The following is a 12,292-nucleotide window of genomic DNA, read 5'->3' as shown; positions in this document are numbered from 1 at the left end:
GATTGCAGGTCAAGAAGGCGGGGCTGAGTCCGAGGGTTGAGACTGAGACAAGGTGGGGGGAGGGGAAATGAGGAAACTGGAGAAATCTGAGTTCATCCCTTGTGGTTGGAGGGTTCCTCGGCGGAAGATGAGGCCCTCTTCCTCCAGCCGCCGTGTTGCTATGGTCTGGCGATAGAGGAGTCGAAGGACCTGCATGTCCTTGGTGGAGTGGGAGGGGGAGTTGAAGTGTTGAGCCACGGGGTGGTTGGGTTGGTTGGTCCGGGTGTCCCAGAGGCGCTTTTCCAGCAACACATTTTCAGCTCTGATCTCCAGCATCTGCAGTCCTCACTTTCTCCCATTTAGAATTAGGCTGCACCTCTATTCTGCCTACTAACATGCATAATCTTAAAATCAGCAACAGTGGCTTCAGTTCCTTTGCAGAGATCTTTGCTGTATAAAGTGAATATTTGCATTCTTAACATGGCACCCCATGGAACTTCATTCGTCACTAGCTGCCATCCTAGAAAAGACCCTTTTTATCCCCATTCTCTGCTTTCTGCCAGTCAGCTAGTCTTCTATCAACGCCTGTACATTACTCCAAATATCATGGGCTCTTAACTTATTTAACAGCCACATGTGCAGCATTTTGTCAAATGCCTTCTAGAAATCCAAATAGATCAGGCCCAATGGTTGTCTTGTGTCTTACTTGCCTCAAAGAAACCTAACAGATTTTTCACACATGACCGTCCCTCGCCATGTCGACTCAGTCCTATTTCACAATGCACTTCAAAGCACTTCGCAATCTCATCCTTAATAATGGACTCCAAAATCTTACTAACAACAGAGGTCAGGCTAACCAGCCTATAGTTTCCGGTCTTCTGTGTCCCTCCCTTCTTAAATAGGGCTGTTACATTCACCATTTCTGGGACCCTCTCTGACTCCAGTGATTCCTGAAAGAACTGCCAATTGCCTTTATAATCTTCTCAACTATTTCATTTAGGACCATGGGGTGTAGCGCATCAGGCCCAGGTGATTTATCCACCTTCAGACTTTTCAGCTTCCACAGCACCTTCTCCTTAGTAGTAGCCATTAGATTCCTTGAATGTGAAGATATCTGAAGTACTCATCCAAATAATTTTTGAAAGGTTGTAGAGTTTCCAGCCTCTACTGCATTCTCTATCAGCGCGCTTCAGATTCTCACCAGCCATTGAGCGAAAACATTCCTTTTTCCCCAAATCTCCTCAGTCTCCTGCTTCTTACCCTAACGGACCATTTGTAAGGACCATTCAGGAGGGCCTCTTGACACAGTATGTAAGCAGTCGAGAGTGTGGCGCTGGAAAAGCACAGCGGGTCAGGCAGCATCCAAGGAGCAGGAAAATCAACGTTTCAGGCATAAGCCCTTCATCAGGGATTTTTGCCCGAAACGTCGATTTTCCTGCTCCTCGGATGCTACGTGACCTGCTGTGCTTTTCCAGCACCACACTCTCAACTCTGATCTCAAACATCTGTAGTTCTCACTTTTGCCACACTATGTAAACAGTCCAAACAAGGAAGGAGTTACACTTGGACCTGATTTTGAAACGTGAATCCGGCCAGGTGAGTGAAATTTTAGTGGGGGGAGCATAGATAGGGATAACAGCAGTCCTTGGGTGAAGCTGTTAAATTGGGGGAAGGCAAACTACAATATTAGGCAGGAACTAGAGAATTTTGATTGGAGGTGGCTGTTTGAGGGGAAATCCACATCGGGCATATAGGACTATTTCAAATGATAAGAGCTCAGGGATCGCACATTCCTGCGAAGATGAAAGACAGGTACAGCAAGTTACGTGAACCTTGTAACTGAAGCTTCACCTGACTACTCTTTGTGACAAACAATAACATCTACAGCAGGCAAGGGGTCCAGCCTCGCATAACTAGCTGAACCTTTTGCACAGGTGACTGAAGCTAGAGAGAGAGAGAGAACAATGACAGAAACATTAAGGACACAAAGGAAATCATTCAGCTCTTCAACTCTACTACAAACAGACTCCAGCTTCATCCTGCTTTTCAGCCCCTGCTCAGTCATTCTGTTGGAGTGCTTTTCAAACTAAACAGTATTCAGATTTCCAAGCCTCTCATCCTTTTAAGTAGCAAGCTCCAGGTCCTTCTGAATGAAAACAATGCCCCTGACCTCCCTGTCAATCGCTGTCAATCTGATTCTCTATCATCTTTTTGCTTATGGAGGTAGAGTAGTTCAAAAAGATGACCAGACCCATCTCCATTTGACACACCCGAATCTCTCTTCAGCCTCCAGTTTCCAAGTCAATTCTGCAGAATAGCGCAAGTTCACTTGGTTTGTCTCTCCACAGATGCTGCCTGACTTGCTGAATCATTCCGGCATTTTCTGTTTTTAGTCCAGCCAATACAATTTTTCCTCATTGTTAGAAATCGGAGGTTAAATACTCGACAAAGTCGAGGCAAATACATTTCCACTCAGAGATTGATTTCTTAGTCACACACCGCCAACCCCAGCCCCACTGATGACTTGAATCTCCTTTTTTATAGTTAGGCACCCAGTCAAGCGTTTAAATGATCATCCCTGAATTAACATATAACCATCACATATTCCAAGTGGTCTCAGGTACCTGTGTCTCGACCCTGCTCAATGATATCACAACTTCTCAATTCTGCGTGTGAAGCAGTGATTCCACTGACAGAGTTTTAGAGATTGAATTTTAGACACATTTGCCGTTGCACTCATTGTGGAATTGGCTTCTGCAGTACAAAATTACCGGAAAATGTAAGTGCTACCATATTTGCACTGGAGGCTGTTGGGATTGAGGTCAATAGCCAATCTGTATTAAAATGGTGGAGGGGACACAGGCACTAGTTCCACACTAAGCACCCCGGGGGAAAGGAAGGACAATTGACCAAGACCATTCCCCTTGTCATTACACTGAGTTCAATTTGGATTCCTGTGAGTGATGGAACACTGGGTAACAGAATGCGGCTCCTACAGAATTAAATACCAGGATCTCACCCTCATACATTTGGAGCAGCCATGTATACCTGATACCAGAGCTGAAAATGAGCCAGGAATCAAACACACCACAGTAGCAGAGTAGATAAAACAATTCACACAACAGGAGCAACATAACGAAGGAATTAAAGCTAATTAACTCACCGCAGTTCAGAGCAGTCTGACCCCCCATCGACAGCAGTATCCCATCAGGCTGTTCCGTTTTAATAATGTCAGTCACAAACTCTGGGGTGACGGGTAAGAAGTAAACTGTGTCCGCTTGCTTGGTGCCCACCTCGTTGGTCTGCACTGAGGCGATGTTTGGGTTCATCAAGACAGTTTTTATATTTTCTTCCTAAAGGTAACAGCAGTGCAGACGATAAGAATCCACGCTCCACTAAACAAACCCCACTCTCCACAGATACACTCTCTGTTCCACAATCCACAGAGTCAGCTGCCCTTTCATAGCATGACCATATACTTCAGCTGTTGCTTTAGCCCAGAACTGCTTTTCCCAGAGAGTAGTGAATCTATAGAATTCTCTACCCAAGGAAGCAGCAGAGGCAGCATCACTAAATATATTCAAGTCGCAGTTGAATGGGTTTCTACTTGGTAGGAGAGTGAAGGGTTATGTAGACTGCGAAGACGATAGATGGATCAGCCATGATCTTAATGAATGTAGACCAGGCGCGACGGGCCAAATGATCTACCCCTGCTACAAAACTATGAATACCATGTGGACAACAACACAGAGCGATGATGACAATGTAGAAGTAGCTTTACACTGTAACGAAATTGGTGCTGAACCTGTCCTGGGTGTTTTTGATGGGGACAATATCTGAAGGGGGACCTGTTTGATGGGTTCCACAATGTTTGTTTTCCTCACTTGTGGGAGGCTGGCCAGCATTTATTACCTGCCCTTTGTTGCCTTTGAGAAGGTAGTGGCGAGCTGCCTCCTTAACTGCTGCAGTTCACGGGCTGTAGGTTAACTCACAATGCCCTTAAGGAAGGGAATTCCAGGATTCTGACCCAGTGACACTGAAGGAATGGTGATATATTTCCAAGTGAGGATGGTGAGCAGCTGCCCAGGTGATGAACAGAAACATCCATTACTGCCCTGCATTAGGGCCTCCCTTGTGAAGAAGTGACCACTTCTCAGGCGACTGACTGTGTGGAGTTTGCACATTCTCCCTGTGTCTGCGTGGGTTTTCTCCGGGTGCTCCGGTTTCCTCCCACAGTCCAAAAAGAAAATGTGCAGGTCAGGTGCATTGGCCATGCTAAATTGCCCGTAGTGTTAGGTAAGGAGTAAATGTAGGGGTATGGGTGGGTTGCGCTTCGACGGGGCGGTGAGGACTTGTTGGGCCGAAGGGCCTGTATCCACACTGTAATGTAATGTAATCTAATCTAATCACTGTCTGGCGTGAGCTGACTGGGCCAATGCTGAGCACAGGTATCAGACAGAGACTCTGCCCAGTATCCAGACACTTCAATAATTTGCCACAATATAGCACCTCCGACATATGAACACTTCATAAGCCATGCAAAAATGAGTCATGTAAGATTCTGAGACTGCGTGTTGAAGCTTGGTCAAACTGGCAGGTTTTAAGGAATACTATAATGTAAGGACAGAGAGGCAGAGAGGTTTCAGGAGGGAGTCCCACTCTCCAAGATGTATAGAAGAGGGAGTGCACACGGAATGATATTAGTCAATGCCAGGCCCAGATAGTCAATGGCCAGTGATTAGGCTGGGAGCTGTGAATGAGAACCCTGAAGAACTCCTGACACAGTAGATTAAGAAATTTCCTGGGAATTGTATTTAACGAGAGGCAATTTCCCTGCATCTGGAACCCCTGGAAGAGTCCATTAAAGTTTGAGAATTTAGAGGGGCCGACTCATTTCACCACAACAGTTACCCAAGAAAGGTTAGAGGATTAAAAAATAAAAGCCTGCTCTAACTCCTGGATAACTGAAGCACCAACTCACCAATCTACTGTGTCCCTGCAATCCGCAACATGCAACATCCTGTCACCGTCCCAACCCGACAGTGCCCCGACTTCGACCCCTGACTCCCAAACTTGACACGGTCCTGACCTCATCATGACCTTGAACCCAACACCGCCCTGGTCTCCAACATTGCCCCAACCCTTGACCACTGATACTGCCCTGATACGCCTCAGACTAATTGATCTAACATTGTCTTTGTCCAATCATAGCTCCCTGGATCAGACACCTCTCTCTATGCCAGCAACCTGGCTACCCGCACCGCACCGCACCGCGCCGCACCCCCCACCCCCCTCCACCACTACTCTACCTGAAACCCCATCCCACCACCCACCCGATCCCTTCACCCATCTGGTGCCCGACCCCCTCTAAAGAAACATCCTACACCCATTATCGAAGCAGCTCCCTGCCACCATTCCTCTGCGCCCCCCCCCACCCCCACCCAATCATCCCAACACTCTATTCCCCCATATCTACCTTGCTCCTTCCCAACCTTACCTCCACTCTCTTTATACACCTTTCCTCAGTCACTGTCAATGCATCTTTGGGACTTTTAACCAACATGAATCCTGGAATCCAGCAGCAAGTGCTATAAAGGTAAAGGATGAGTCCTGGGTGCCAAGTGGACTCTTTCCTGATTCCCTCCAGTTCAGGACAATCTGGACTTGGAAATCTGGTTGGAAAAAATCACCAACTCGAAAAGGAGCGATTTTAAAGAGGGTAACACTGTTGGAATCTGCCCGAAGAGCAATCGGGCTCTTTGGGCCTTAGTGAGGACCCAATGAAGGATATCCTCATGGCTGGGGAGGGGTCACTAGAAACAGTCTCCTGGACCAGATATCAGAGGAGTGGAAAGACAGGCAGATAGTACCGCGTTCAAGAAAGCAAGTACAAACCTCCATAACTCACCTTTAAAGCTTTAACCGCCTGCGATCCAGAGTAATCGAATTCGCCAGCCTGGCCAATCGAGAGGCCTCCCGAACCCAAGACCAAAACCTTTGACACCTGAAACCAGCAGAACAACAGTGACAAAGTAGCCCATCAGCCCCTCCACGCTGCTTCATTATGTAGTTAACTACAACACTTAACCACTAAAATCACACAATTATCAGGCAGACTCCACTGGAAAATTCTCAAAGGATGTTTGAGCGCAGTGGTTTTTGGGAGGAAGAGAATGCCAGGATCCTTGTTCATGGAGATGTGATTCCTGACACCAGCCAGAGCAGCTGAGCTTGAATGGTGAGGATTCACCCTGTCGTTCAGAATGCCCAGAGTAAGTTTGTTTTCTCTCTCTCAAATCAAACCTTTAAACAACATGAAACACCTCAAACAGATCACTTCCATACAAAAGAGGGTGCAGCAATGATTTATACAATTTGTCCCCATAATTTCTGGGATTTTAACCATGGGATCATTGCAATGAACTTTGCTCACCCTAATCCTCCCAGACCAGGGTCTCTCTGTAGCGGACAGACTAGGGTCTCTCTGAAGGATGCACACGGAGGTCTCTGCTGAGCTGCAGACAATGACCCCACACTGTGTTGCAACCAACACGGTGTACAGTTGTGAGACCCCTCCCACTCTGACTAAAAATTAGGTTTCAACATCCTCTGCAGTACTGAGCTGTAAAAATAAGATTGAGCAGAAGGCAATAAAATGTTTGCAGTGTTGTAAGAGTAGTTAAGGCTCAGCAAGCCATGACATCACTCGTAGGAAGCACTGAGAGTGGCAAAGGTGCAGAATATAACCTGTGTGGGGATTACAGTGTCCACCATTAAGAGTGGCAGCAGCACCTCTGTCTGAGTTGGTCAAGTCCTAAAAGACATAGCTCCGAGATAGATTGGAGGCAGGTGATGAGAGAAAAACATGCATGACATCATCCTCACAAATCTGTCAACTGTCAATCTGTGACAGTATCAGTAAGAGTGACCACTGCACAGTCCTTGTGGAATCCCACCTTCACACTGAGAACTTATCACTGTGCTAAGTGACAGACTTCGAACAGAACTAAGAAATACGTGATAAATGGATGTCCCTGGGAAGCACCAGAGGAAGGATCAGAGGGACGTAAGTGTGCATGTACACCAGTCCCTTAAGGTATCAGGCCAGGTGGATAAAGGTGGTTAAGATGGCATGTGGGATTCTTGCTTTCATTAGCTAAGACCGAGTTTAAGTGCAGGAAAGTTCTGCTGGAGCTGTATAAAATGTTGGTTAGGCCACAGCCATTGTGCGCTGTTCTGGAACCTACATTATAGGAGGGATGTGTAAGTACTGAAGGAGATTTATCAGGATGTTGCACGGCCTGGAGACTTTCAGATATGAAGGGAGATTGGACAGACTGGAATTGTTTTGCTTAAAGCTGAGGACAGAGGGTTTGATTGAGATATATAAAATTATGAAGCGCATTGATAGGGTAGACAGGAAAAGACTTTCCCCTTGATAGAGGGATCAATGACCAGGATCATAGATTTAAGGAAAGCAGCAGAAGGTTTACAGGAAATATGAGGAATAGTCTTTTCGAAACTCAGAGGGTGGTAGGAATCTGGAACTCACTGCCTGTCAGGGTGTTAGAGGCAGAAAGCCTCATAACGTTTAAGAAGTATTTAGATGGCTGCTATTGACCAGAGTAGACTCAATGGGCCGAAAGGCCTTTCTCTGTGCTGTAGATCTCTATGCCTGTATGACGCTGAAGATAAAAAGTCAAACCTTAAGCCTCTTTGGTGGTGGAGGGACTGCAGGCATAACCGAGGCAATGCTGGTTCCTTTCCCTTTCTTTATCAGTGAAATAAAAGCATCAAACAGGAACTGGAAAAAAAAAAGAGATGGCGATTATTAACGGAGTTTCCTTCCTCAACTCTGTGCAGAGTGCTTCCTTAGATACACTGGGGTAAGGATTCAAACAGGCTGCGACTAAAGAGACAGTTTTCTGGTGCGCCCCTCAAAAGAAGGCCGTTCAGTCCATCCTGCCTCCCCTGGAATCGGTGAACCCAAGAGTTGCATTGCCCTGTTCTTACTCCATAATACTACAGATGTCCCTCTTTCAGAAGTCCCAATATCAACCAAACAGGCCTCAACAATTCTCCCCATTACAGAACACAATCATTATCATCAAGCAGCACTGACCTTATCAATTTGTAACATCTCGTTTATCCATCAACTTATTTTTAATCAAATGCCAACTTATTTTGTCTTGAATAGTGAATAAAATATGTTAGATTCCGTATAGGAAGGGCTAGAGGCAGAGTGACATCAAACAGATACTGTGAGCTCAACATTAGCTTGCCTTCTCTCCATGGACGCTGTCTGACCTGCTGTGATTTCCAGCATCTTTTGTTTTCAGTTCAGATTCCAGCATCTGCAGTAATTCACTCTTAGATGCTGTGAGCCTTTCAGCTTTCCACAGGCTTAGAAACATGGAAACTAGGAGCAGGAAGAGGCCATTCACCCTGCTCAAATTATTCAATGCAATCATGCCTAACCCTCTCTCTCGATGTCATATTTCCACCTTCTCCCCTTGATGCCTTTAAAATCTAAGACTTATTGGTCTCCTTCTTGAATATATTAAGCTTTCTGTGGTAGAGAATTCCACACACTCATTACTCTTTGAGTGAAGACCTTGTTGCTCATCTCAATTCTAAATGGTTTACCCTTTATTCTGGAATTGTTTCCCCAGTTCTCGACTACCAAACCCAGAAAGGCAAAATACAGTATGAGAGTAAAATTACAGGGAACCTAGAAACGGACCATAAAAACCTCTGTAAATATGTGGAGAGAAAAAGATTAGTAAAAGGTGAATATCGTAGAGTTGGAAGCCAGAAAAGCAATAATGGGGGATTGGAGAAATTACCAAAGAATTGAACTTCCTGCATCTCGTCTGTCCAGCCCTGTTAGAATTTTACACGTTCCAACCAGATCCCATCTCATCCTTCTAAACTCTAGTGAATACAGGCCCAGTAGAACCAATATCTCCTTATATTACAGTCCGGCCGTCACCAGTATTAACCTAGAGAATCTCTGCTGCACTTCTTCTACAGCAAGTATATCCTCCCCTAAGTTGAAAGCTACATGCAGTTTTCAACGAATTCTAAATCCATGACAATATTTTACCCCCTTATCCCATGTGCTTTAACTTTACCACTAAATTCTTTCATGAGTCCTTATTATTATCTTCTGAAAATCCAAAATACACATCTATTCTCCTTTATCTATTCAACTCATTACATCCTTCAAAGATTTGATAAGCACGATTCATTCTTCATAATGCCATGCTGGCTTTGTGCAATCCAGATAACGCTTTCCAAATGGCCCAATATCATGTCTTTGAAAACAGATTCTAGCATTTTGCCTCCCTACTGACATTAGGTTAACTGGACTATACTTCTGTATTTGCATTTGACATTTACACCCTCAAATTGAATAGAAACTGATCTTATGTCTTATAAATTTTAGAAGATGAGCCCCAAAGCATCCAATTTTTCTGGGCCTCTTCCTCAGACATACTCTGAGATGCAGTTTACCAAGTCCTGGTGATATGACAGCCTTTAACCCAATTAAGTTCCCAAGCACTCTTTTCTGACCTCCTTCCTCTCACTGGACTCTTGACTGCCTAACATTTCTGGGAGGTGATTGGTACCCACTTTCTGAAAAAGGAACCAAAGTTCAATTCTTTGGTAATTTCTCCAATAAATTTATGCTGTTCTCGTTTGCCGACTTTTAAAATGCTCCAGATCATCAGGCTTGCTGCTTTATCTGGCAATTTTGTATCTCTACACTTTGGATCTAATATTATTCATAATTTCTTTTATCAGCCATGGTTGAGCCAACGTTCCTCTTTTCTTTTGCATCAGACCGGAACAAATAATTGTTGCAGCTCTTGTCCAGGTTCTTGAAATATGAACCATTGCCTATCTACCATCAGTCCCTGCAGTAAGGCTCCCCAGTCCATCCTTACCAATTTGTGTCTCATACCTTGTAATTCCCTCTATTTAGATTCTGCACCCTGGTTTTGGATTCAAAAACTTCACTCTCTACCTCAGTGAAGAAGTTTATCACATTATGCTCGCTCTTCACCAAGAGGCCTGCACAACAAGATTGCTCATTAATCCATTCTCATTGCACAGTACAGAATAGCCTGTTCGCTGGCTGGTTCCTCAATGTATTGGTTGAAAAAATTATGACAAATTTCAGGAAATGTTCTTGTAAAATACCACTGCTAATGCGGATTGTCAAATCAATATGTAAAATAAAGTCACTCATGATTACAGTCACACCCTTATTGCACACATCCCTGATTTCTTGTTTAAGGTCTTGCCTCACTACTGTTTGTAAGGTGCTTCAATAACTCCCAAGATTTTCGACCCCTCGAGATTTCTTATCTATACCCATATAGATTTCAAATCAAGACTTTCTGAGCCAATCTTATTGGACAGACTCTCCTTTATTAACCATGCTGCATTACTTCCTAACCCATGTTTTCTCTTCTTCCATAAATGGAAAGTCTTGATTTGAAATCTATATGGGTATAGATAAGAAATCTCAAGGGGTCGAAAATTTTGGGAGTTATTGAAGCACCTTACAAACCCTTGGATGTTCAATATATATCCTGAATCACCCAGGAATCATGATTCTATATTGGCACCTATATCATAACCATTTATACATATTTGAGTTTCTAATTCATCTACCTTAGTGCAAATGCTCTGTGCATTATGTGCACTCAGGCACAAAGCCTTTACATCAAACCTTATTTATGTTCTAGTTTATTTTGCAGTATGCTCCCATATGTTCTTTTTGCTAGTTTTGTTTTCCTGCTTTCCACATTTACTTCCTACATTTCAGTTCTTTTGTTTGCATCCTTGTTCCCTTCCCCAGGTTCTAATGCCACTGGGTCACAGGTATGTCCCCATCAGCAAGTGATGGGTAGGGCAAATTCCCCACCCAACCACGGAGTGTCAGTGAGAGACTGAGACACGGAGCATTAGAGAGAGACAAACACGGAACATCAGACAAACAAACATGGAGTGCCAGAGAGAAAGATAAATTGAGTGTCAGAGAGACAGAGACACAAGTTGGTACTGCATCCCAGTGTTAAGCTGTGACAGACTGCATCTCCCCTTAGGCAGCTCCATTTCTCCTCAGTGTCAGAAGGATGTCACACCCAGTGTATATCTGTTGACGTCGACAATGAAGTGAGAGTGGAAGTCCCTAAGTGGTATGGATTCTCGCCTAATTTAAATCTGCTCAGAGAACGCACAGATTTCAGCTCAATATCTGACTCTTGCTCTGTACAGGATCAAACAAATTCAACACCTAATTAGATGAGATTACTTACAGCGTGGAAACAGGCCCTTCGGCCCACACTGACCCGCCGAAGAGCAACCCACCCGGGCTCATTCCCCTACATTTACCCCTTCACCTAACACTACGGGCAATTTTAGCACGGCCAATTCAGCTCATCTGCATATTTTTGCAATGTGGGAAGAAACTGGAGCACCCGGAGGAAACCCACGCAGACACAGGGAGAATGTGCAAACTCCACACAGACAGTTGCTTGAGGCGGGAATTGAACCCGGGTCTCTAGCGCTGTGAGGCAGCAGTGCTATCCACTGTGCCACCTGCGCTCTTGCAGAATATTTTTGAGAGAAGCTCTGCAATTTTAGAGTTACCCCTTCTCTGGGTTTTGAGTGGAATTTGGTTGCACTTACTTCAGTATCTGTCGGTCCTCCCTTCGCTTCAGGGTGGAACTGTGCCGTAAAAATCGGTTTGCTCTCATGGACGATTCCCTGAAATGGAAGAATTCATTTTTTACTTTTTTCATGGAAAAGCTGCACGTTCCCAGTTCATGATGGGCCATGAATATACACAGAAAATCGGTGCGATGCAGGAGTAGGCCGTCGAGCCTGCACCACCATTTAACATGACACAGCTGACCCATGAAATCTCAATATCCCAACCTTAACCTCCTCCCCATACCCCTTGATCCCTTTAGCCGCAAGGGCCACGTTCAGTTCCCTCTTGAATATATCGACAGAATATATCCCAACAGCTTCCTGTGGGAGAGAATTCCACAGGTTCACAACTCTCCCGAGTGAAGAAATTCTTCCTCATCTCAGTCCTGAATGGCTTACCCCTTATTCTTTAGGCTGTGACCCCTTGTTCTGGACTTCCCCAACATCAGGAACATTCTTCCCGTACCTAGCCTGTCCAGTCCCATCAGGATTTTATAGGTTTCTAGGAGATTACCCCTCATTCTTCTAAATTTCAACGAATACAAGCCGAGTCGACCCAGACTTTCCTCAAACGTTCAGTCCTGCC

The 12,292-nt window shown here is 44.8% G+C and overlaps 1 protein-coding gene across 1 annotated transcript in view; it reads right to left on the bottom strand.

Moving 5' to 3' along the window:
* Positions 1-12,292, bottom strand: part of cps1 (carbamoyl-phosphate synthase 1, mitochondrial) — a 191,791-nt gene that overhangs the window by 117,741 nt on the left and 61,758 nt on the right. Inside the window, exons 11-14 of the mRNA XM_072578736.1 lie at positions 11,683-11,760; positions 7,685-7,783; positions 5,888-5,983; positions 3,143-3,332 (exon numbers count right to left, since the gene is read on the bottom strand). Coding sequence (XP_072434837.1) covers positions 3,143-3,332; positions 5,888-5,983; positions 7,685-7,783; positions 11,683-11,760 — 463 coding nt within the window. The remainder of the gene's footprint in view (positions 1-3,142; positions 3,333-5,887; positions 5,984-7,684; positions 7,784-11,682; positions 11,761-12,292) is intronic.

Source organism: Chiloscyllium punctatum, chromosome 10, assembly GCF_047496795.1.
Source record: "Chiloscyllium punctatum isolate Juve2018m chromosome 10, sChiPun1.3, whole genome shotgun sequence".
NCBI classification, from domain to species: Eukaryota; Metazoa; Chordata; class Chondrichthyes; order Orectolobiformes; family Hemiscylliidae; genus Chiloscyllium; species Chiloscyllium punctatum.
This window is presented reverse-complemented; position numbering and strand designations above follow the sequence as displayed.